This window comes from Salvelinus fontinalis, chromosome 7, assembly GCF_029448725.1.
Source record: "Salvelinus fontinalis isolate EN_2023a chromosome 7, ASM2944872v1, whole genome shotgun sequence".
In the NCBI taxonomy this organism is placed as follows: Eukaryota; Metazoa; Chordata; class Actinopteri; order Salmoniformes; family Salmonidae; genus Salvelinus; species Salvelinus fontinalis.
This window is the reverse complement of record NC_074671.1, coordinates 62,222,791-62,246,170: the sequence shown is the minus strand read 5'-3', so window position 1 is coordinate 62,246,170 and position 23,380 is coordinate 62,222,791. Positions and strand designations below refer to the sequence as shown.

At 48.1% G+C, this 23,380-nt stretch overlaps 2 protein-coding genes across 5 annotated transcripts in view; both read right to left on the bottom strand.

Annotated features, from left to right (window-relative positions):
- The window catches only part of LOC129859973 (immunoglobulin-like domain-containing receptor 2), a 44,201-nt gene extending 33,580 nt beyond the window's left edge, over positions 1-10,621 (bottom strand). For all 4 annotated transcript variants that reach the window (XM_055930259.1, XM_055930258.1, XM_055930261.1 and 1 more), the window contains exon 1: positions 10,272-10,621. In XM_055930259.1, the coding sequence (XP_055786234.1) occupies positions 10,272-10,386 (115 nt within the window). In that variant the 5' untranslated portion in view covers positions 10,387-10,621. The remainder of the gene's footprint in view (positions 1-10,271) is intronic.
- A 2,252-nt stretch (positions 10,622-12,873) lies between these two features.
- gpa33a (glycoprotein A33 (transmembrane), paralog a) lies at positions 12,874-22,159 on the bottom strand. Its single transcript, XM_055930257.1, has 7 exons — positions 21,949-22,159; positions 17,825-17,991; positions 16,506-16,719; positions 16,193-16,357; positions 15,991-16,107; positions 15,213-15,345; positions 12,874-15,111 (listed from the first exon to the last, which is right to left on the bottom strand). The coding sequence occupies exons 1-7, from the start codon at positions 21,995-21,997 to the stop codon at positions 14,574-14,576; spliced, it is 1,383 nt and encodes a 460-aa protein (XP_055786232.1). The 5' UTR covers positions 21,998-22,159; the 3' UTR covers positions 12,874-14,573.
- Between the last annotated feature and the right edge of the window lie 1,221 nt (positions 22,160-23,380).

Here is a 23,380-nt window from a genome sequence, read left to right as displayed (position 1 = left end):
TGTGTATGTGTGTGTGTGTGTGTGTGTGTGTGTGTGTGTGTGTGTGTGTGTGTGTGTGTGTGTGTGTGTGTTAGACAGTAGCGAGGGGGAGAGTCTCCCAAACTGCTTCATGAAACAGGGAACTTCTGGATGAGCCAGAAATAAAACAGTAACAGCTTCCATAACATTACTAGAACATTCCCATAACATTACTAGAACATTCCCATAACATTACTAGAACATTCCCAAAACATTACTAGAACATTCCCATAGCATTACTAGAACTAGAACATCATAGGCTGTACTCCACATAGAAGGCCTTTACATAGATAACAGTGATACAATGCCGCTCCACCTCTAGTCGGCATGGTCTCTAGCAGGGTTCCCCAACTGACAGACCCTTTTATTTGGCCCCCCAAGATTTATGAAACAAAAAATTATTATATATATTGTTTTTTGTAGAATTGCTATTGTTGAACATAAAAGACTGTACAAACACCAGGAAATCAGCTCCAAGTGATTTTCATTTTGGAAATCTGTTCAAGTATTCCCACACATAAGAGTGATATATGTGATGGTATGCAAATGTAAGCAAGGTTCTAAATTATTATATATTTGTCAAATATTACATCCGTTTCGGTTTCTTGCAGTCAATATGCCGTCTACAAATGATTTATAATTGTGTTCCGGGCCCCTGAACTTTTGCTGAAGGAAAAACACCATCCGGCGACTGAATCTATTTGATGATCCCTGATCTATAGGCTTTTACTTTGTTACTGTAGTCCTGTTATTTATGGAACCAAGTTCAGCCTAGTAGCAAGGCCCTTTGTGAAGCCTGACCTGATTCCCATAACATTACTAGAACATTCCCATAACATTACTAGAACATTCCCATAACATTACTAGAACATTCCCAAAACATTGCCATAACATTCCCATAACATTACTAGAACATCCCCAAAACATTGCCATAACATTCCCATAACATTACTAGAACATTCCCAAAACATTGCCATAACATTCCCATAACATTACTAGAACATTCCCAAAACATTGCCATAACATTCCCATAACATTACTAGAACATTCCCAAAACATTGCCATAACATTCCTATAACATTACTAGAACATTCCCAAAACATTGCCATAACATTCCCAGCAGCAGAAAGGGAAACAACAGAAGGTCAGCAGGGTCTTTCAGAGGATTGAGAGCTACTGGGAACACAGGCTTTATTCGTTTCCAGGGAAACCACCTCAGGAGTGGAGCAGGGACAGGGGTGGTTTATTTTATTAGTTCATCTTCAGAAGAGCCCTACAGAGTCTACAGAAGAGCCATACTGAGTCTACAGAAGAGCCCTACTGAGTCTACAGAAGAGCCCTACAGAGTCTACAGAAGAGCCATACTGAGTCTACAGAAGAGCCCTACTGAGTCTACAGAAGAGCACTACTGAGTCTACAGAAGAGCCCTACTGAGTCTACAGAAGAGCCCTACTGTGTCTACAGGAGGGTTCTAAAGAGTCTACAGGAGGGGTCTACGGAGTCTACAGGAGGGTTCTACGGGAGGGTTTAGAGGGGAGAGGAGCTGAGCCTAGCTGTTTCAGACACACACAGAGCGAGAGAGAGATTAAACGACAGAGAGAGAGATGGTAGAGAGGGAAAGAGTGTAGAGAGACGAGGGACAAAGAGAAGGGGGAAAGAGAGAGAGAGAGAGAGAGAGAGAGAGAGAGAGAGAGAGAGAGAGAGGCACAGGGGAAATCGGTTGGTGTGTAGTGGGTTACATTCCTCACACCGCAGGCCACAGCACTTCAGGAGAGCAAGGAAAGAAAGGATGAGGAGGGAAAGGGAGGAGAGGCAGGGAGCAGAAGTCCACTTCAGACCTGTTCCTTACGCTGTTTGTAGTTTGAAAGTTGCACATAGAGCATTAGAAAAGAAGATCCTTTTCCCTGTGGTGTCCCTCAAACACCTGCTGCTAGTCTAAGGACCTGCGGTGTCCCTCACAAACAACTACTGCTAGTCTAAGGACCTGTGGTGTCCCTCAAACACCTGCTGCTAGTCTAAGGACCTGTGGTGTCCTTCAAACACCTGCTGCTAGTCTAAGGAACTGTGGTGTCCCTCAAACACCTGCTGCTAGTCTAAGGACCTGTGGTGTCCCTCAAACACCTGCTGCTAGTCTAAGGACCTGTGGTGTCCCTCAAACACCTGCTGCTAGTCTAAGGACCTATGGTGTCCCTCAAACACCTGCTGCTAGTCTAAGGACCTATGGTGTCCCTCAAACACCTGCTGCCAGTCTAAGGACCTGTGGTGTCACTCACAAACACCTGCTGCCAGTCTAAGGACCTGTGGTGTCCCTCACAAACACCTGCTGCTAGTCTAAGGACCTGTGGTGTCCCTCACAAACACCTACTGCTAGTCTAAGGACATATGGTGTCCCTCAAACACCTGCTGCTAGTCTAAGGACCTATGGTGTCCCTCAAACACCTGCTGCTAGACTAAGGACCTGCGGTGTCCCTCAAACACCTGCTGCTAGTCTAAGGACCTGTGGTGTCCCTCAAATACCTACTGCTAGTCTAACGACCTGCGGTGTCCCTCAAACACCTGCTGCTAGTCTAAGGACCTGTGGTGTCCCTCAAACACCTGCTGCTAGTCTAAGGACCTATGGTGTCCCTCAAACACCTGCTGCCAGTCTAAGGACCTGTGGTGTCACTCACAAACACCTGCTGCCAGTCTAAGGACCTGTGGTGCCCCTCACAAACACCTGCTGCTAGTCTAAGGACCTGTGGTGTACCTCAAACAGCTGCTGCTAGACTAAGGACCTGTGGTGTCCCTCACAAACACCTGCTGCTAGTCTAAGGACCTGTGGTGTCCCTCACAAACACCTACTGCTAGACTAAGGACCTGCGGTGTCCCTCACTGTAACGGCAGTCTACTTCGTCCTCCTCCTCAGACGAGGAGAGGCGAGAAGGATCAGAGGACCAATGTGCAGCGTGGTAATTTGACATAATGAATTAAATTAGACAAAACAAAAACACTATACAAAATAACAAAAGAACATACCGTCACAGTCCTAGCTGGTGCAGAACACAAACACAGAGACAGGAAACAACCACCCACAATCCCCAACACAAAACAAGCCACCTATATATGATTCTCAATCAGGGACAACGATTGACAGCTGTCTCTGATTGAGAACCATATCAGGCTGAACATAGAAACAGACGAACTAGACACACAACATAGAATTCCCACCCAGCTCACGTCCTGACCAACACTAAACAAGCAAAACACATAAGAACTCTGGTCAGGACGTTACAGTAACCCCCCCCCCCCCCCCCGAGGTGCGGACTCCGAACGCACCCCTAAAACTCAAGGGGAGGGTCTGGGTGGGCATCTGTCCGCGGTGGCAGCTCCGGCGGTGGACGAGGACACCACTCCACCACTGTCTTTGCCCCTTCCTTAGCGTTCTTTGAGTGGCGACCCTCGCCCACGACCTTGGCCTAAAAATCCTCCCCACGGCCCCCACATGATTTAGGAGGTAGCTCAGGACAGAGAGGTAGCTCAGGACAGAGAGGTAGCTCAGGACAGAGAGGCAGCTCAGGACGAATGGCAGCTCCAGACTGGGTGGCAGCTCCGGACTGGGTGGCAGCTCCGGACTGGGTGGCAGCTCCTGACTGGGTGGCAGCTCCTGACTGGGTGGCAGCTCATGACTGGGTGGCAGCTCATGACTGGGTGGCAGCTCATGACTGGGTGGCAGCTCATGACTGGGTGGCAGCTCATGACTGGGTGGCAGCTCATGACTGGGTGGCAGCTCATAACTGGAGGGCAGCTCATGACTGGAGGGCAGCTCATGACTGGAGGGCATCTCATGACTGTAGGGCAGCTCATGACTGTAGGGCAGCTCATGACTGTAGGGCAGCTCATGACTGGCTGGCGGCTCTGGCAGCTCCTGACTGGCTGGCGGCTCTGGCAGCTCCTGACTGGCTGGCGGCTCTGGCAGCTCCTGACTGGCTGGCGGCTCTGGCAGCTCCTGACTGGCTGGCGGCTCTGGCAGCTCCTGACTGGCTGGCGGCTCTGGCAGCTCCTGACTGGCTGGCGGCTCTGGCAGCTCCTGACTGGCTGGCGGCTCCTGACTGGCTGGCGGCTCCTGACTGGCTGGCGGCTCCTGACTGGCTGGCGGCTCCTGACTGGCTGGCGGCTCCTTACTGGCTGGCGGCTCCTTACTGGCTGGCGGCTCTGGCAGCTCCTGACTGGCTGGCGGTTCTGGCAGCTCCTGACTGACGGACGGCTCTAGCGGCTCCTGACTGGCGGACGGCTCTAATGGCTCGGGACAGACGGGCGGCTCTGAAGGCTCGTGGCAGACGGATGGCTCAGATGGCGCTGGGCAGACGGATTGCTCAGACGGCGCTGGGCAGACGGATGGCTCAGACGGCGCTGGGCAGACGGATGGCTCAGACGGCGCTGGGCAGACGGATGGTTCAGACGGCGCTGGGCAGACGGATGGCTCAGATGGTGCTGGGCAGGCAGGCAGCTCAGACGGCGCTGGGCAGGCAGGCAGTGCAGGCAGCTCAGACGGCGCTGGGCAGACGAGCAGTGCAGGCGGCGTTGAGCAGACGAGCAGTGCAGGCAGTTCAGACGGCGCTGGGCAGGCAGGCAGCTCAGACGGCGCTGGACAGACGAGCAGTGCAGGCGGCGTTGGGCAGACGGCCGACTCTGACCTACTGAGGCGCACAGTAGGCCTGGTGCGTGGTGCCGGAACTGGTGGTACCGGACTGGAGACACGCACCTCAAAGCTAGTGCGGGGAGCAGGAACAGGGCACACTGGACTCTCGATGCGCACTATAGGCCTGGTGCGTGGTACCGGCAATGGTGGTACCGGGCTGAAGGCACGCACCTCAGGGCGAGTGCGGGGAGAAGGAAAAGTGCATACAGGGCTCTGGAGACGCATAAGGAGGCTTGGTGCGTGGTGCCGGAACTGGAGGTACTGGGCTGGAGACACGCACCATAGGGAGAGTGCGTGGAGGAGGAACAGGGCTCTGGAGACGCACTGGAAGCCTGGTGCGTGGTGTAGGCACTGGTGGTACTGGGCTGGAGCGGGAAGGTAGCGCCGGATATACCGGACCGTGCAGGCGTACTGGCTCCCTTGAGCACTGAGCCTGCCCAACCCTACCTGGTTGCATGCTCCCCGTAGCCCGTCCAGTGCGGGGAGGTGGAATAACCCGCACTGGGCTGTGTTGGCGAACCGGGGACACCATGCGTAAGGCTGGTGCCATGTACACCGGCCCGAGGAGACGTACTGGAGGCCAGATATGTAGAGCCGGCTTCATGGCACTTGGCTCAATGCTCACTCTAGCCCGCCCAGTGCGGGGAGGTGGAATAACCCGCACCGGGCTATGCACCCGTACAGGAGACACCGTGCGCTCTTCCGCATAACACGGTGTCTGCCCGTACTCCCGCTCTCCACGGTAAGCATGGGAAGTGGGCGCAGGTTTCCTACCTGACTTCGCCACACTACCCTTTAGTCCCCCCCCAAGACATTTTTGGGGTTTCTTCACGGGCTTCCAGCCACGCTTCCGTGCTGCCTCCTCATACCACCGCTCCTGGGCTTTAGCTGCCTCCATCTCTTCCCGAGAGCGGCGATATTCTCCAACCTTAGCCCAGGGTCCTTCTCCGTTCAATATTTGCTCCCATGACCATTCCTCCTGGTACCGCTGCTGCTGTCGCTGCTGCCCGTTCTCACGCTGCTTGATCCGGGTTTGGTGGGTGGTTCTGTAACGGCAGTCTACTTCGTCCTCCTCCTCAGACGAGGAGAGGCGAGAAGGATCAGAGGACCAATGTGCAGCGTGGTAATTTGACATAATGAATTTAATTAGACAAAACAAAAACACTATACAAAATAACAAAAGAACATACCGTCACAGTCCTAGCTGGTGCAGAACACAAACACAGAGACAGGAAACAACCACCCACAATCCCCAACACAAAACAAGCCACCTATATATGATTCTCAATCAGGGACAACGATTGACAGCTGTCTCTGATTGAGAACCATATCAGGCTGAACATAGAAACAGACAAACTAGACACACAACATAGAATTCCCACCCAGCTCACGTCCTGACCAACACTAAACAAGCAAAACACATAAGAACTCTGGTCAGGACGTTACAGTACCCCCCCCCCCCCCCCCCCTGAGGTGCGGACTCCGAACGCACCCCTAAAACTCAAGGGGAGGGTCTGGGTGGGCATCTGTCCGCGGTGGCAGCTCCGGCGGTGGACGAGGACACCACTCCACCACTGTCTTTGTCCCCCTCCTTAGCGTCCTTTGAGTGGCGACCCTCGCCCACGACCTTGGCCTAAGAATCCTCCCCACGGCCCCCACATGATTTAGGAGGTAGCTCAGGACAGAGAGGTAGCTCAGGACAGAGAGGTAGCTCAGGACAGAGAGGCAGCTCAGGACGAATGGCAGCTCCGGACTGAGTGGCAGCTCCGGACTGGGTGGCAGCTCCGGACTGGGTGGCAGCTCTGGACTGGGTGGCAGCTCCGGACTGGGTGGCAGCTCCTGACTGGGTGGCAGCTCATGACTGGGTGGCAGCTCATGACTGGGTGGCAGCTCATGACTGGGTGGCAGCTCATAACTGGAGGGCAGCTCATGACTGGAGGGCAGCTCATGACTGTTGTGTAGTTCATGACTGTAGGGCAGCTCATGACTGTAGGGCAGCTCATGACTGGAAGGCAGCTCATGACTGGAGGGCAGCTCATGACTGTAGGGCAGCTCATGACTGTAGGGCAGCTCATGACTGGCTGGCGGCTCTGGCAGCTCCTGACTGGCTGGCGGCTCTGGCAGCTCCTGACTGGCTGGCGGCTCTGGCAGCTCCTGACTGGCTGGCGGCTCTGGCAGCTCCTGACTGGCTGGCGGCTCTGGCAGCTCCTGACTGGCTGGCGGCTCTGGCAGCTCCTGACTGGCTGGCGGCTCTGGCAGCTCCTGACTGGCTGGCGGCTCTGGCAGCTCCTGACTGGCTGGCGGCTCTGGCAGCTCCTGACTGGCTGGCAGCTCCTTACTGGCTGGTAGCTCCTTACTGGCTGGCGGCTCCTTACTGGCTGGCGGCTCTGGCAGCTCCTGACTGGCTGGCGGTTCTGGCAGCTCCTGACTGACGGACGGCTCTAGCGGCTCCTGACTGGCGGACGGCTCTAATGGCTCGGGACAGACGGGCGGCTCTGAAGGCTCGTGGCAGACGGATGGCTCAGATGGCGCTGGGTAGACGGATGGCTCAGATGGCGCTGGGCAGACGGATTGCTCAGACGGCGCTGGGCAGACGGATGGCTCAGACGGCGCTGGGCAGACGGATGGCTCAGACGGCGCTGGGCAGACGGATGGTTCAGATGGTGCTGGGCAGACGGATGGCTCAGATGGTGCTGGGCACGCAGGCAGCTCAGACGGCGCTGGGCAGGCAGGCAGTGCAGGCAGCTCAGACGGCGCTGGGCAGACGAGCAGTGCAGGCGGCGTTGAGCAGACGAGCAGTGCAGGCAGTTCAGACGGCGCTGGGCAGGCAGGCAGCTCAGACGGCGCTGGACAGACGAGCAGTGCAGGCGGCGTTGGGCAGACGGCCGACTCTGACCTGCTGAGGCGCACAGTAGGCCTGGTGCGTGGTGCCGGAACTGGTGGTACCGGACTGGAGACACGCACCTCAAAGCTAGTGCGGGGAGCAGGAACAGGGCACACAGGGCACACTGGACTCTCGATGCGCACTATAGGCCTGGTGCGTGGTACCGGCACTGGTGGTACCGGGCTGAAGGCACGCACCTCAGGGCGAGTGCGGGGAGAAGGAACAGTGCGTACAGGGCTCTGGAGACGCATAAGGAGGCTTGGTGCGTGGTGCCGGAACTGGAGGTACTGGGCTGGAGACACGCACCATAGGGAGAGTGCGTGGAGGAGGAACAGGGCTCTGGAGACGCACTGGAAGCCTGGTGCGTGGTGTAGGCACTGGTGGTACTGGGCTGGAGCGGGAAGGTAGCGCCGGATATACCGGACCGTGCAGGCGTACTGGCTCCCTTGAGCACTGAGCCTGCCCAACCCTACCTGGTTGCATGCTCCCCGTAGCCCGTCCAGTGCGGGGAGGTGGAATAACCCGCACTGGGCTGTGTTGGCGAACCGGGGACACCATGCGTAAGGCTGGTGCCATGTACACCGGCCCGAGGAGACGTACTGGAGGCCAGATATGTAGAGCCGGCTTCATGGCACTTGGCTCAATGCTCACTCTAGCCCGCCCAGTGCGGGGAGGTGGAATAACCCGCACCGGGCTATGCACCCGTACAGGAGACACCATGCGCTCTTCCGCATAACACGGTGTCTGCCCGTACTCCCGCTCTCCACGGTAAGCATGGGAAGTGGGCGCAGGTTTCCTACCTGACTTCGCCACACTACCCTTTAGTCCCCCCCCAAGACATTTTTGGGGTTTCTTCACGGGCTTCCAGCCACGCTTCCGTGCTGCCTCCTCATACCACCGCTCCTGGGCTTTAGCTGCCTCCATCTCTTCCCGAGAGCGGCGATATTCTCCAACCTTAGCCCAGGGTCCTTCTCCGTTCAATATTTGCTCCCATGACCATTCCTCCTGGTACCGCTGCTGCTGTCGCTGCTGCCCGTTCTCACGCTGCTTGATCCGGGTTTGGTGGGTGGTTCTGTAACGGCAGTCTACTTCGTCCTCCTCCTCAGACGAGGAGAGGCGAGAAGGATCAGAGGACCAATGTGCAGCGTGGTAATTTGACATAATGAATTTAATTAGACAAAACAAAAACACTATACAAAATAACAAAAGAACATACCGTCACAGTCCTAGCTGGTGCAGAACACAAACACAGAGACAGGAAACAACCACCCACAATCCCCAACACAAAACAAGCCACCTATATATGATTCTCAATCAGGGACAACGATTGACAGCTGTCTCTGATTGAGAACCATATCAGGCTGAACATAGAAACAGACGAACTAGACACACAACATAGAATTCCCACCCAGCTCACGTCCTGACCAACACTAAACAAGCAAAACACATAAGAACTCTGGTCAGGACGTTACACTCACAAACACCTGCTGCTAGTCTAAGGACCTATGGTGTCCCTCACAAACACCTGCTGCCAGTTTAATGACCTATGGTGACCCTCAAACACATGCTCCCAGTCTAAGGACCTGTGGTGTCACTCACAAACACCTGCTGCTAGTCTAAGGACATATGGTGTCCCTCAAACACCTGCTGCTAGTCTAAGGACCTATGGTGTCCCTCAAATACCTACTGCTAGACTAAGGACCTGCGGTGTCCCTCAAACACCTGCTGCTAGTCTAAGGACCTATGGTGTCCCTCACAAACACCTGCTGCCAGTTTAATGACCTATGGTGACCCTCAAACACCTGCTGCTACCTAAGAGGATATTTTAAACACAGAGCTGGAGAAATCTACAAATCTACACCTCTCTATATAACTACATAATCAAAAAGGAGTATTGTAGCCTACATTAGACAACTACAACTCAGGGAAAGAATCTATAATCTATAGGTTTATCATTTCTAAAAACTAAACGATTGCAAAATATTATTCCCTATCTGTAATACACCATTTTTTCAAACTTACCTGTAATTATTTTATTTATTCATTAATGGATATTACAACTCCAATGTACGATATTGTACACTGATTGATGTCAGCCCTTTCTAATCCGTGACCTATAAACTTCCCTTCACATTATTCACACTTGGTTGAGTACCATGGAACAAACAGAAAAGGCTGTCTACAGCCGCCAGACCAGTGCTACCTTCATTGCGCTGCACAAAGTCACACAACAAAGCTCACGCTTCTACCCCTCGTGATGTTGAAATCAAACGGCAGGATAGTCTACATTCCAAATCCGTCACTTTGTGTCGTTTACGGGCTACACACGTCTTGTACTATAGGCCTACGTGACTTTAACTTGAAAGTAAATTACGTTTTTTTCTTTGAAGGCTACAATGTATCGTTGTTTCCTGAAATGTTTTCCCTTTGTAAATCCTGAAACAAAAGTTGCTGTTCAAAAAACACGGAAAAAAACATCAACCGATTTTTTTCTGTTGGAAATCAAAACGAGGGCAGGTTCGAACCGAGAACACTGAAACCTAGCAGAGTAACAGGTTAAGCAACTTTATTATGTCATCTTAAAAGTAAAAGAGGTGAGGATAAAACTCAACATAATAAAGTTGCTTAACCTATTACACTGCTAGGTTGGCTAGTTAGTCAGTAAAAGTTATATACATCTTCATCACCTACCTGTCAGGAATAGTACAGGAATCCACCACCTCAGCAGCAAACACATTTTCCATATCAAAGCATTTGCGTTTAGAGAAATCCTGTGTACATGTTCTCCTCGCCTTTTCCGCGTCATTCCTCAAACCGCTATTCGGAGCGCCTCGCTCTACCTGAGTATAACGGGATTGTAACGCTCCTAGCTCTGCCCGAGTATAACGGGATTGTAACGCTCCTAGCTCTGCCCGAGTATAACGGGACTGTACAGGTCCTGCTCCTAGCTCTGACCGAGTATAACGGGATTGTACAGGTCCTGGCTCTTCCCGAGTATAACGGGACTATACCGTTTGAGAAATGGGTGGTGCATGCGCGGTTTGGTCCTTTTGAGGACAAGGGGGGGCGTTCATTTAAAAGTGACTCAAGCATCTTTACATGTTGTCGCCAATGGGACTGTGTCTATATGGGTAATTCTTGAATTGTAGTGATACATTCTGATCCTTGACTTTAGCATCATGTAAAAGCACTTTAAAATGAGAAAGACATGACAAGTAATACATTTTTCGTTTTTTACAGTTATTTAATAAGAAAACATATGTAAGCCATTAATACTACAGATCATATTTTGGTATGCATTGTAGAAACTACTGGGGGATAGCAGGTTGGCTTGTCCTACTGGTGATGTGTAGCGGTGTAGTGACATGTTTTGGCGATTTAGAGATATCTATCTATCATTTTGAATGCTAGACATTGAAACAAAATGATGTCATACATTGCCTACATCAATAAAAACAAATGATATTATTACTAGTATAATGTGTGTCCCTCAATTTTACGTCATTGGTGTTAGCGTCTTGAAAATCGCTGATTACAAAGATATACAAGGACCTTGAGCTCCGGTGGAAAACTGTTATCAGGGGAGGAGTCTGTTATCGGGGGAGGAGTCTGTTATCGGGGGAGGAGTCTGGTATCGGGAAGGGGTCTATATTATCCGGGGAGGAGTCTGGTATCGGGAAGGGGTCTATATTATCCGGGGAGGAGTCTGGTATCGGGAAGGGGTCTATATTATCCGGGGAGGAGTCTGGTATCGGGAAGGGGTCTATATTATCCGGGGAGGAGTCTGGTATCGGGAAGGGGTCTATATTATCCGGGGAGGAGTCTGGTATCGGGAAGGGGTCTATATTATCCGGGGAGGAGTCTGGTATCGGGAAGGGGTCTATATTATCGGGGGAGGAGTCTGTTATTGTTATCGGGGGAGGAGTCTGTTATTGTTATCCGGGGAGGAGTCTGATATCGGGGGAGGAGTCTATATTATCGGGGGAGGAGTCTGTTATCGGGGGAGGGGTCTATATCATCGGGGGAGGAGTCTGCTATCGGGGGAGGAGTCTGGTATCGGGGGAGGAGTCTATTGTCGGGGGAGGGGTCTATATTAATGAACAGATGAGCTAAACACGTCCTTTTATTATGTCATAGATTTGAGGATTCCATTGATCATGTGTTGTGTCTGAATCCAGCGTTACTTGGTGTTGGTCAATTTGAATAACACTAAGTAACATTGTGAGCTTAATGACTAATCATTTCACTAATATCACTTCAGTAAATACTTTTTTAAAGGATTGATGACTATAGATTTCAGCATTTGTGGCCAATGTCTCATTGTTGTTTACATCATTGGTGTTGCTGCCCCTACTGGTGGAACAATGTCATCATACTGGTAAAAACTATGAAAAGACATTTAAGCTACCATTAGTTGATTTAGAATAGATGTACCCAAATACATTTAAATAAAAACACAAAAATACAGCTACATTTTTCCAAACACCTAAATTCAAGAACGACACCTAGTATCTTAGTAGGGTGGATATAAAATTGTGTTTTATTAGAAATCAATTGAATATTATATTTTCATTTAACAATGCCTCTTAGACGATGGGGGAAAGACAGGGAATGGAGAATAAAGGCAGCCCACTGGACACAAACTGGTTGAATCAACTTTGTTTAAATGTAATCCTGTACCCAGAGTATTTCTTTCATAGGCTAGGGACTGGACAGGCCCTTAGCCTGATTGTAGGCGGAATACCAACACGTGTTCAAGATGCATGCAAACGACACAGGAGATGTTTGGAGAGATCTTCACAACTGCTATAATAATCTGTGCAGAATCTCAGACAGCATTGATCACTTGCATTATGTGCTTTTGATGTCATCTCAACTGTAATACAGGTCATTCGGTTGTGTTATTAGATGAAGCGCAGTGATAACAAATTAAATTGTATAAATAGATATAACATTGTATTCCCATTTGAACTTTGTTGTGCTTTTAAACTGGTTGAAAGCACAGTGATAACACATGTAGATGACAACTAGACCAAACACCAGACAGTTTTTTCCATTGAAATGTTGTTGTGCTTTTACATGGTTGAACGCATAGTGATAAACACATTGGGAATTCAACAATGAGTAATTCGTTCCACCACTTTCATAAACGAATCAACGGTACCACAGTAGGCTAATCGAAACTAGGCAATAGTGAACAGTCCCACAACAAAGACAAATTAGTCAAGTGGCATTGCTGCCCTCTGTCGTTTCTTTAAGTTCTGTACATTCATTTTTCCAGAGAGGAGAGAGACTGCACTGAAACCACACACATTGTGGCCGCTTAATAGATACATTTGGCTTTAATGTAAATTCACTGTAATCCCAATGAAAACATTTGTACACAGATTAGAAACATGATACATTTTATTTACAGTTTATAATTGTACCATCACATCTAACCAAAACTTCAAACATTTGATGTTTTAACTAGTTAAATTGTCCCTGTACATTTCAAATGAATAAAAACAAAACAAAGGTTAGACATTTTTGGCAAAGATTAAAGGCAAGATTATCTTCTCTTCCTTAGATAAAAACTCCTCACTCAGACAGACCCATTTAATAGGTCTGAACCCAATAAAACCACTTCTAGTTTAGTGAGTCTGTTGTCTGGCCTCAGGCTATAATGAGGAAGTGAAACGACAGGCACATGCCACAGAGGGAAACTAGTTTCTCTGTTCTTAAAAATGGGGCTCTAGGTTCTCTTTCAAAAGGCCTGATTGACTCACTCACTCCAAAAACAAGTCATGGTTTGAATATGTTAATGAAGACTCACCTGAGACACCTGGCACTACACTGCTCACAGCTGAAACACTGTATTAACAAGCATCATGACGCTAAATAGATGTACAAAACACAGTACTTCTAAGTAATGAAAACAACTATTAAAAAGGTTAACTTTATTCATTTATGAGAGGGCATTAGCGTCGATATTAAATGTAACCCCAGCGTTTCATAGAGGGTATTAGCAATCTACAGTTGATAAAAACTAATTAACCGTCACCAAAAAGCGTGTGGTTCTCGAACAGCCAAGACCTGAGACGGACGTGAAAAGCTCTTCTGTCACACCAACAGTAGACAAGGCAGGAGGAAAAATGCATTATCCAATAAGCGGCACTGAGAATTCATACACAGTCTTATTCAGGCAATGGCAGCTTGTAACAGAAAGCTAATTTAAATTCAGATTCAAGAATATTTTTTTTTTGAAAAATCCTAATTGAAAATACTAGATAGCACTTTTCAAATCTTGAATCAGCATTCCAATTCGCTTCCTGACTACTGAACTGAATTGAGGCCGCCCTTCCTTCAATCATAGGCTGTACTCCACATAGAAGGCCTTTACATAGATAACAGTGATACAATGCCGCTACTCCTCTAGTCGGCATGGTCTCTAGCAGGGTTCCCCAACTGACAGACCCTTTTATTTGGCCCCCCAAGATTTATGAACCAAAAAAAATATTATATATATATATTTTTTTGTAGAATTGCTGTTGTTGAACATAAGACTGTACAAACACCAGGAAATCAGCTCCAAGTGATTTTAATTTTGGAAATCTGTTCAAGTATTCCCTCACATAAGAGCGATATATATGTGATGGTATACAAAATGTAAGCAAGGTTCTAAATGATTATATATTTGTCAAATATTACATCCGTTTCGGCTTCTTGCAGTCAATTTGCCGTCTACAAATGATTTATAATTATGTTTCCGGGCCCCTGAACTTATGCTGAAGGAGAAACACCATCCGGCGACTGAATCTGTTTGATGATCCCTGATCTATAGGCTTTTACTTTGTTACTGTCGTCATGTTATTTGTGGAACCAAGTTCAGCCTAGTAGCTAGGCCCTTTGTGAAGCCTGACCTACAGCAGCTACTATGTTTATAATATTTATTTATATTTTAAACCACTCCAAAAACAAGTTGCGGGAAACATTAAGTGGTTCTAATCTATTCTATTTGTTAGAAGGCTTAGCAGGTTTATTGGCCGGTACACCGGGAGGTCTGTCACGATCATCGTAGGGCTCATCATAACGATCACTGTACCGTCCGCCGTCGCTGCGTTCATCGTAAACACGATCACGATCGTACCGGTCAGAGTAGCGGTCGTCCTGGTTCCTGCGGTCATCATAGCGCTCGCGGCGGTCACCGGAGTCGCTGCGGCGGTCACCGTAGTCGCTGCGGCGGTCACCGTAGTCGCTGCGGCGGTCACCGTAGTCGCTGCGGCGGTCATCGTAGTCGCTGCGGCGGTCATCGTAGTCGCTGCGGCGGTCATCGTACTCCTTCTCACTGCGTTCCTTGTACTGGTCGCGACGGTCCACGATCTTGGGTGGGTGGTCATCGTACTCCTTCTCACTGCGTTCCTTGTACTGGTCGCGGCGGTCCACAATCTTTGGTGGGTGGTCTTCATCGTCACCTTCCTCGCTGCGTGTCTGGCGAACCTCGCCGTTCACCACGGGTTTGTCGTCGTGGAACTCCTCCCCCTCTGGAACCCTGAGGACATATCAGTGGACAGGAGACTCAGCACATTGTCTGTTTTCACCATCTCAGCTCTCATGGTGTGTGTGTGTGTGTGTGTGTCGGACCATACATACCCCATAGCGTACTCCTCTGCTTTGTCCTTCTTCTTTCTGCAGCAGCAGCAGTAGATGAGGATGATGAGCAGCACCAGAACACCAACCACAACGCCTCCAATGATACCTGCTGTTGAACCCAAGGTCATAGACGCTACAGGAGAGAGAGGAGAGGTGAAGAGGTAAGGAGAGGAAAAGAGGTGAGGTGAGGAAGAGAGGTGAGAAGGAGAAGAGGAGAGGTGAGTTGAGTTGGTGAGAAGAAGAGGAGAGGTGAGCATGAGAGGATATGTGAAGTGGAGAGGAGAAGCGAGGCGAGAAAAAGCGAGGCGAAGAGGAGGCAAGGCGAGGAGGCGGTGAGAAGTGAAGAGGAGGAGAGGAGAAGTGAAGAGGAGGAGAGGAGGAGTGAAGAGGAGGAGAGAAGAGGAGATGTGAGGCGGAGCGGCGTGGAGGAGCATCGAGGAGGAGCATGAGAGGAGAGGAGGAGCATGAGAGGAGAGGAAGAGCATGAGAGGAGAGGAAGAGCATGAGAGGAGAGGAAGAGCATGAGAGGAGAGGAGGAAGAGCATGAGAGGAGAGGGGAGGATGAGAGGAGAGGAAGAGCATGAGAGGAAGAGCATGAGAGGAGAGGGGAGGATGAGAGGAATGTCTATTGATAAAATGTGTCTATGTGTATCCTGTTACAGGACCATCCTCATGTGATGGTTACATTGCCTCAGATCTGAACATTTGTGTTAGCTCCCAGAGACAATGCCTAAGCTTTAGCTCAGCAGGCTAACACAGTCTCGTGTTGTGCACTCACGTGGCATGACGGACAGCGTCAGGTTGCATTTGGCACTGCGGATCTTATTAGTGGAGGTACAGACGTAGTATCCTGAGGATTCCATGGTGAGGTTGAAGAGAGACAGGACACCATCCTCTGGAAGAGGCGGAAACAACCTGTTAGGTCAGGAGTCAAGGTCATATCAACTGAAGATTAACAAGCACACACAGACATGACATACTGTCCGTTGTCCTGGGTGCAGGTGCTCTGGGCATGTTTTTGACGTCGTAGCCCTGCCACTTGTAGGTAGGAAGAGGAGAGCCCTCTTCAGACAGACAGGTGAGACTGATGTTCTGGAAGTACTCTGCCCTCCCATCGATCTTACAGATAGGTACAGAGGGAGCCACTGTGTACACAATATTTTTGCAATGTTAAGTTAAACAGTAATCATCGACACTTTACGGATTTCTAAGGTTTATTAAGGAATAAAGCGGAATGAAGCTAAATTCTACGGTTTATTATGTGATATTCTATGGGAGTCTTTGTTTTTTTACCCAGGACCACCAGACGGGTGGTGTCAGCCAGCTGACCCGTGTCATCCTTGGGGATGGAGACCCGACACTCGAATAGTCGGTTGTCCTGGAGACCGATGGAGGAGAGCTTCAGGTTGGCTACTCCTTTAGCCATGTCCTGCTCCAGGGAAACTCTTCCTTCATACCTGTCACTGATGTCCAGTTCATCAGTAGAGTAGAAGGTAAGGATGGACTCCTGGAAACAATGTCAACAACACCTGTAAACACCAATGCTAACCTCCCCTGTTATTGGTAATGGTGAGAGTTTAGGCTGTCTTGGGGGTATGCTAACCTCCCCTGTTATTGGTAATGGTGAGAGTTTAGGCTGTCTTGGGGGTATGCTAACCTCCCCTGTTATTGGTAATGGTGAGAGTTTAGTATGTCTTGGGGGTATGCTAACCTCCCCTGTTATTGGTAATGGTGAGAGTTTAGTATGTCTTGGGGGTATGCTAACCTCCCCTGTTATTGGTGAGAGTTTAGTATGTCTTGGGGGTATGCTAACCTCCCCTGTTATTGGTAATGGTGAGAGTTTAGGCTGTCTTGGGGGTATGCTAACCTCCCCTGTTATTGGTAATGGTGAGAGTTCAGGCTGTCTTGGGGGTATGCTAACCTCCCCTGTTATTGGTAATGGTGAGAGTTTAGGCTGTCTTGGGGGTATGCTAACCTCCCCTGTTATCGGTAATGGTGAGAGTTTAGGCTGTCTTGGGGGTATGCTAACCTCCCCTGTTATTGGTAATGGTGAGAGTTTAGTATGTCTTGGGGGTATGCTAACCTCCCCTGTTATTGGTAATGGTGAGAGTTTAGGCTGTCTTGGGGGTATGATCTTTGATCCTCTAACTTTCTCAACCATCATTATTCACGATTCATGCATAATCATGGAAGCATCCACATTAATGTAGATGTGTTCAGAAACATTTTCTATTCTTATTTTACAATAAAAGTGACTCCAAAATGACACGATACATTATTTACCATTAATTTCGATTGGGCACAAAATAATCTGAAAAACAAACTGCAAATGCATCCAACAAACTAGAGGTAGTCATTATGTCCGTACGGAATACGGGACCCAAAAACACGTTTTACTACTATATTTATAACAATCTTTAGGGGTGTCAATTTTGACCCCTAACTTCGTGAGAAAAAAAAATGAATTACTTGTTAAATCAAATCACTTTCTCTGCGCAACTGTAGTATAAAAATGTCCCAATTATTGCTCCTTTTTATCAAGGGAATCAATAGTTTAAACCCACTGAATGTAAGTCAGGGCTGATCAGAGGGGTTTCTGGTCAGTTTATTACCTCTGGCTCTCCGGGTTTGTCTGCTTCAGTCAACCAGGATATGATGACCAGATTGTTGATTGGGTTCTTGGGTTTGAAGCTGCATGGTATAGTGATGTTGTCTCCCCTGGCGAACTCATAGGACGGCTCAGGGATGGACACCTGTAAAGCTAGAGTCATGGACACGACTGGGACAGAGAGAGACAAACAGGAGGACAAACAGGTTTTACAGACACTGACGTATAGAGCTGTAGGAGGTGAACACTTAAAATGAAGTGCTTTGTAACACTAAAACTAACGGCAAATGAGCTGCCACCAACTTGAAGGAGAGGAAACCTTGAAGTACCACAAGAGCGGAATTATTTTTTTCAACTGAAAGACGATGCCCATGATGTTGCACAACAATTCAACAAGTCATTGTTTTATTCAAAATATGATATAATTTGGGCTTGAAGTGGGAAATCCGAAGTGGGGACTTTGGATATGTTCCATGTCAGCCCTGTGTTTCCCCATAGGACAGGACGTGCTAAAACTTTTCAGTTTACATTTATTTTCAGCGCTGGGTTTTATTTCAATGTTACCACCCCCCAGCATGCATTGTATTTTAATCAGAAACTCCTGTAAAGTTCTTCCTCTTGGCGAGTCGCGACAGAGCGGAGCCAACCAGCTTTTCTCCGTAGCAGACACTTGGCCACCTGAGCCATGGAGCAAATTAAAACAGGGGGAACTAGTTTTTTTCCAGAAAATGTTCAGTAATAAAATAGTATATATTATAGTGAGAGAGAGATAGAAACTGACCATTTTATAAATGATATAATTGCATGAATGGTTTTGACCACTAAAGTGCTTCACGACTACACGCTTCACTGCTCTGATTGGTGCAGCTAGAACCCACAAGCGTCTGCCCTATATTATAAACTGGATGGTTCCAGCCCTGAATGCTGAAACATGTATTTTTACTTCTCTAATTACGTTGGTACTGTAACCAGTTTATAATAGCAATAAGGCATCTCGGGGTTTGTGGTATATGGCCAATATACCACGGCTAAGGGCTGTGTCCAGGCACAAAACAACGTGGAGTTGGGCATATAACACACCTCCTCGTACCTTATTGCTACATTGAACATGCACTAGCAAAAGATAATTAAAGAAACAGGTTTATCCATTTTGTCGTTACATGTCATTGTAGCCTGTCTCAAATGACTTCATGATGCACATCACTTCACTTCCCCTGCAGAACCATAAGCACGGGCCGACTTGGCTTTGCTGTACTGCAGCCGAAGCCTGCCAACACAAGGTTGCACCATGTTCATTACAATGTAGAAAAACTCATGTCTCTTATGTAAGATGCCAACACTTTGGAGAGAACAACAGATAACGAAGTCAAAGATACTGGTTTCAATCTGTGGTGAAGTTTTCCCTAAATGCTTATGACATATCCAGCTCCAGAACCAGGCTAGCCAGCTGTTAATCTTTTTGAATACGGTGTTGTATTTTTTAATTTTTTAAATAATACAGCAACATAACATTAGCTAGCTTGATAAGGTTAGCATGCTAGCTACACTGACAGCTCCCAGTTCCCCATTTGTTTCACCACAACCTTCTTTACCCAATTCACAAATACATATAAATAGCCTGCGTCATTCTTCGGAGGTGGAACTTAAACAAGCATTTCCATTCTAGGGCAGGAACTACGTCAAATAGCATTGCCTTCTGGTGGGCGCATTTAAACTTTGCTAGAGTATTTAAAACACATGGGCGTAAGGTTTATGAGATAGTACACATTAAATCTATAACAGTGAAGTAGGTGAGAGATTGCACTCGAATTGCAGCCAGGGTATGTGGATGAATGGAATTCTGGAATCTAGGTTTAGCAGTCATCTTAGATAAGGGTGTGCTGGAGTACAGAGGAAAGCCTCAAACTGCAGCAATATAAACCCACACAGGTAATGTCATAGCACCGAGAGTCTTATTGTGTTGTCCACCATTATGACAGGGCTTTAGAAACTAAAGGACGGGTTCCACCCACTTACAGTAAGGGAGTGAGAAGCCTTGCACAGAACCTTGGCTTGTGCAAGACAGAACTGTTTCCATGAGGCAGCTTGACGTACAAGTACACCCCTTGGACAGGAGACTTGCCTATCGCAGGGCCTTACCGCTAATCACCCCAATGCTCCCATTACAGTCTTTGGGACGACTCAGCCAGATATCAAACTCCCAATCTTCCAATCTCAGGGTGGACATTCTAACCACACCGACATACACTATTATAGAAATATTATAGAAAGATTTACATGACTTGAAAAATAAAAAGCATTTGTTTTCACATTGATACGTATGGACACTTAGGCCCCTGTTGTCCTCCAGTGGGAATGCAAAGTGTTTAGGGTTGGGCACCTCTCCTGCCTGTGTCATCCAGCACTGTGTCATCCAGCACTGTGTCACCCAGCACTGTGTCACCCAGCACTGTGTCACCCAGCACTGTGTCATCCAGCACTGTGTCATCCAGTGGGAATGCAAAGTGTTTAGGGTTGGGCACCTCTCCTGCCTGTGTCATCCAGCACTGTGTCACCCAGCACTGTGTCATCCAGCACTGTGTCATCCAGCACTGTGTCATCCAGCACTGTGTCACCCAGCACTGTGTCACCCAGCACTGTGTCACCCAGCACTGTGTCATCCAGTGGGAATGCAAAGTGTTTAGGGTTGGGCACCTCTCCTGCCTGTGTCCTCCAGCACTGTGTCTTCCAGCACTGTGTCCTCCAGCACTGTGTCCTCCAGCACTGTGTCCTCCAGCACTGTGTCCTCCAGCACTGTGTCCTCCAGCACTGTGTCCTCCAGCACTGTCACCCAGCACTGTGTCACCCAGCACTGTGTCACCCAGCACTGTGTCACCCAGCACTGTGTCACCCAGCACTGTGTCACCCAGCACTGTGTCACCCAGCACTCTCTAACTACCATCTCTCACATCAGAATTAGAGTTTCATCCATGTTTCTCAAATGTCACATTTCTAAGTGTTTAAGGTTAAGTTTAAGCATTAACTCTGAATTTAAGGTTAGGGTTAACTTCAGGAATTAACTCTAAATTGTTAAGGTTAGGCATTAACACCAAGTGGTTAGGGTTAGCTACTAGGGTTAGGGTACTAAGTTAACATATGGAATTGTTTTAATATGGTCATACCATGGATCATTTAGCTATTGGATTTAGATTTTTAGGACCCCTAAAATAAAATACATATATTTGATAAAATATTGAATTTGGCCATTACTACTATAGCCCATAGAAACGCATTGAATAGCATTCATAAATGGCAAAAAAAGACAGTCCAAAAATAAATCATAAAGGAATAAGGTTTTGAAGTGTCTGTCCTATACCTAGGAGATAAGAAAGCAATATTTCCATATTGTAGATTTTTTTTGTTAATATATTTGTTGGAGCAAAACTGCCTCCATTGGTTTGTATGGGTTACCTTCAGACTAGCCCTGGGACTGAGTGGCGCAGCATTCTAAGGCACTGCATCGCAGGGCTAGAGGCGTCACTACAGACCCGCGTTCGATCCTGGGCTGTATCACAACCGGCTGTGATGGGGAGTCCCATAGGGCGGCGCACAATTGGCCAAGTGTCGTCCGGGTTTGGCCGGTGTAGGCCATCATTGTAAATAATCATTTGTTCTTAACTGACTTGCCTAGTTAAATAAAGGTAAAATAAATAGTCCAAAACAGAGAATACCATCGTGTTAGTGAGTCTCCCCTTTCCATAGTGGTCGTTCATTGTAAGAAAACTGATATCTCTAGTTTAAATGGAGGATTTTGATGGGGATTGTTTTATTATGTTACTTAGATTAACGCACAGGTGCATCAACAGACTCAAGGTTTTTAAAATTATGTTGCTCTCGGTTTCTTCTCTCTGGACGCCAGGCAGTAAATAAAAAAATGTATTACATTTTTTTACTTTCTGCTTTTTGACATACGTAAGTGCATCCTATTCTACCAATTTGTACAAAACAAGATAAGCTGAACGTGAGGCGACGCCACACCGATACCATATACATTAAGGTGAGACATTTCCCCCCCAAAAAACACATGGGTGTGGCTCTTGTTGTATAACATAGAGACGTTTTGAAATTATATAAGATCAGTAAACTCACCGAGACATAGTAAAACGCCAGCAAATATCCCTTTCTGCGAGGCCATCATCGATCAGTAACAGTTACGACCTCGCCGGTTACCGGCGTTGTTTTTTGTGGGCTAGGGACCGCGGACAAGACCTTGGCCAGGTAGAAGGCTCACTAAGCTGAGTACCAAAACTTGTGCCAAGTGCTTTCCTGGCTGCGAAGAGGACTTCAACACGAGTGACGTTGTCATCTGCCAATCAGAACGTCGATATTTTGCAGGTAGCATTCTCTGCCCGCCCTCTTATCTTGTCAGTACATGCCCTGTTATTTTGTTTCTCTCACAAGACTAACCTTTTGCAATTTTGACTCTACACTTTGTCAAGAGAAACTTGTATGCACTTGCAGTGACTAACTCTTACCAACAGCCATAAGACACAAATGCATTTTTGAACGCAAATAGATTCTCTTCTGTAGTTTGAATTTTTAGAATTGAGAGGACAGTAGAGACAGATTATATTTTCACCAGTGGTGCCAGAATCCCTGAGACAGAAACACCTTCATTGTGATTATATATATATATATATATGTATTTATTCAAGCTTAAAGGTGGGGGAGGAGCTGGAAAAGACTGGTCAGGTCTCAGTCAGGAGCAGGAAGGGTTGGGGAAGCCTTATATCTAGTCAGACTGGTTTGAAAAGGGGTGTGTCACCTCCACAGCACAGAGTCCCTCACATACAGGTAGCCTCCTCCCCACTGCCAAACTGACACAGACACACACTCTTCTTGTCTTGTTCTCTCTCTGTTCTTGTTCTTGTCCCGTTGTGGCAAGGTGTTCCCTTTATAGTGACCAGAGCAATAGACCCTGGTCAAAGTAATGCACTATGAAAGGAATGGAGGGCCATTTTCCATGCATGGGTTTCTAGTAGTGAGGTAGATGTGTTCTGGCCTGATCACATGGAGGGTTTCTAGTAGTGAGGTAGAGGTGTTCTGGCCTGATCACATGGAGGGTTTCTAGTAGTGAGGTAGAGGTGTTCTGGCCTGATCACATGGAGGGTTTCTAGTAGTGAGGTAGATGTGTTCTGGCCTGATCACATGGAGGGTTTCTAGTAATGAGGTAGAGGTGTTCTGGCCTGATCACATGGAGGGTTTCTAGTAGTGAGGTAGATGTGTTCTGGCCTGATCACATGGAGGGTTTCTAGTAGTGAGGTAGAGGTGTTCTGGCCCATTCACATGGAGGGTTTCTAGTAGTGAGGTAGAGGTGTTCTGGCCTGATCACATGGAGGGTTTCTAGTAGTGAGGTAGAGGTGTTCTGGCCTGATCACATGGAGGGTTTCTAGTAGTGAGGTAGATGTGTTCTGGCCTGATCACATGGAGGGTTTCTAGTAGTGAGGTAGAGGTGTTCTGGCCTGATCACATGGAGGGTTTCTAGTAGTGAGGTAGAGGTGTTCTGGCCTGATCACATGGA

Excerpts from the sequence above, each read along its gene's own strand:
- gpa33a (XM_055930257.1), bottom strand. The coding sequence starts at position 21,997 with ATGATGGCCTCGCAGAAAGGGATATTTGCTGGCGTTTTACTATGTCTC. Across the intron at positions 16,108-16,192 it reads TGCACCCAGGACAACGGACA|AGGATGGTGTCCTGTCTCTC; the intron begins GTATGTCATGTC and ends CGCCTCTTCCAG. Across the intron at positions 15,112-15,212 it reads GCAGAGGAGTACGCTATGGG|GGTTCCAGAGGGGGAGGAGT; the intron begins GTATGTATGGTC and ends ATATGTCCTCAG.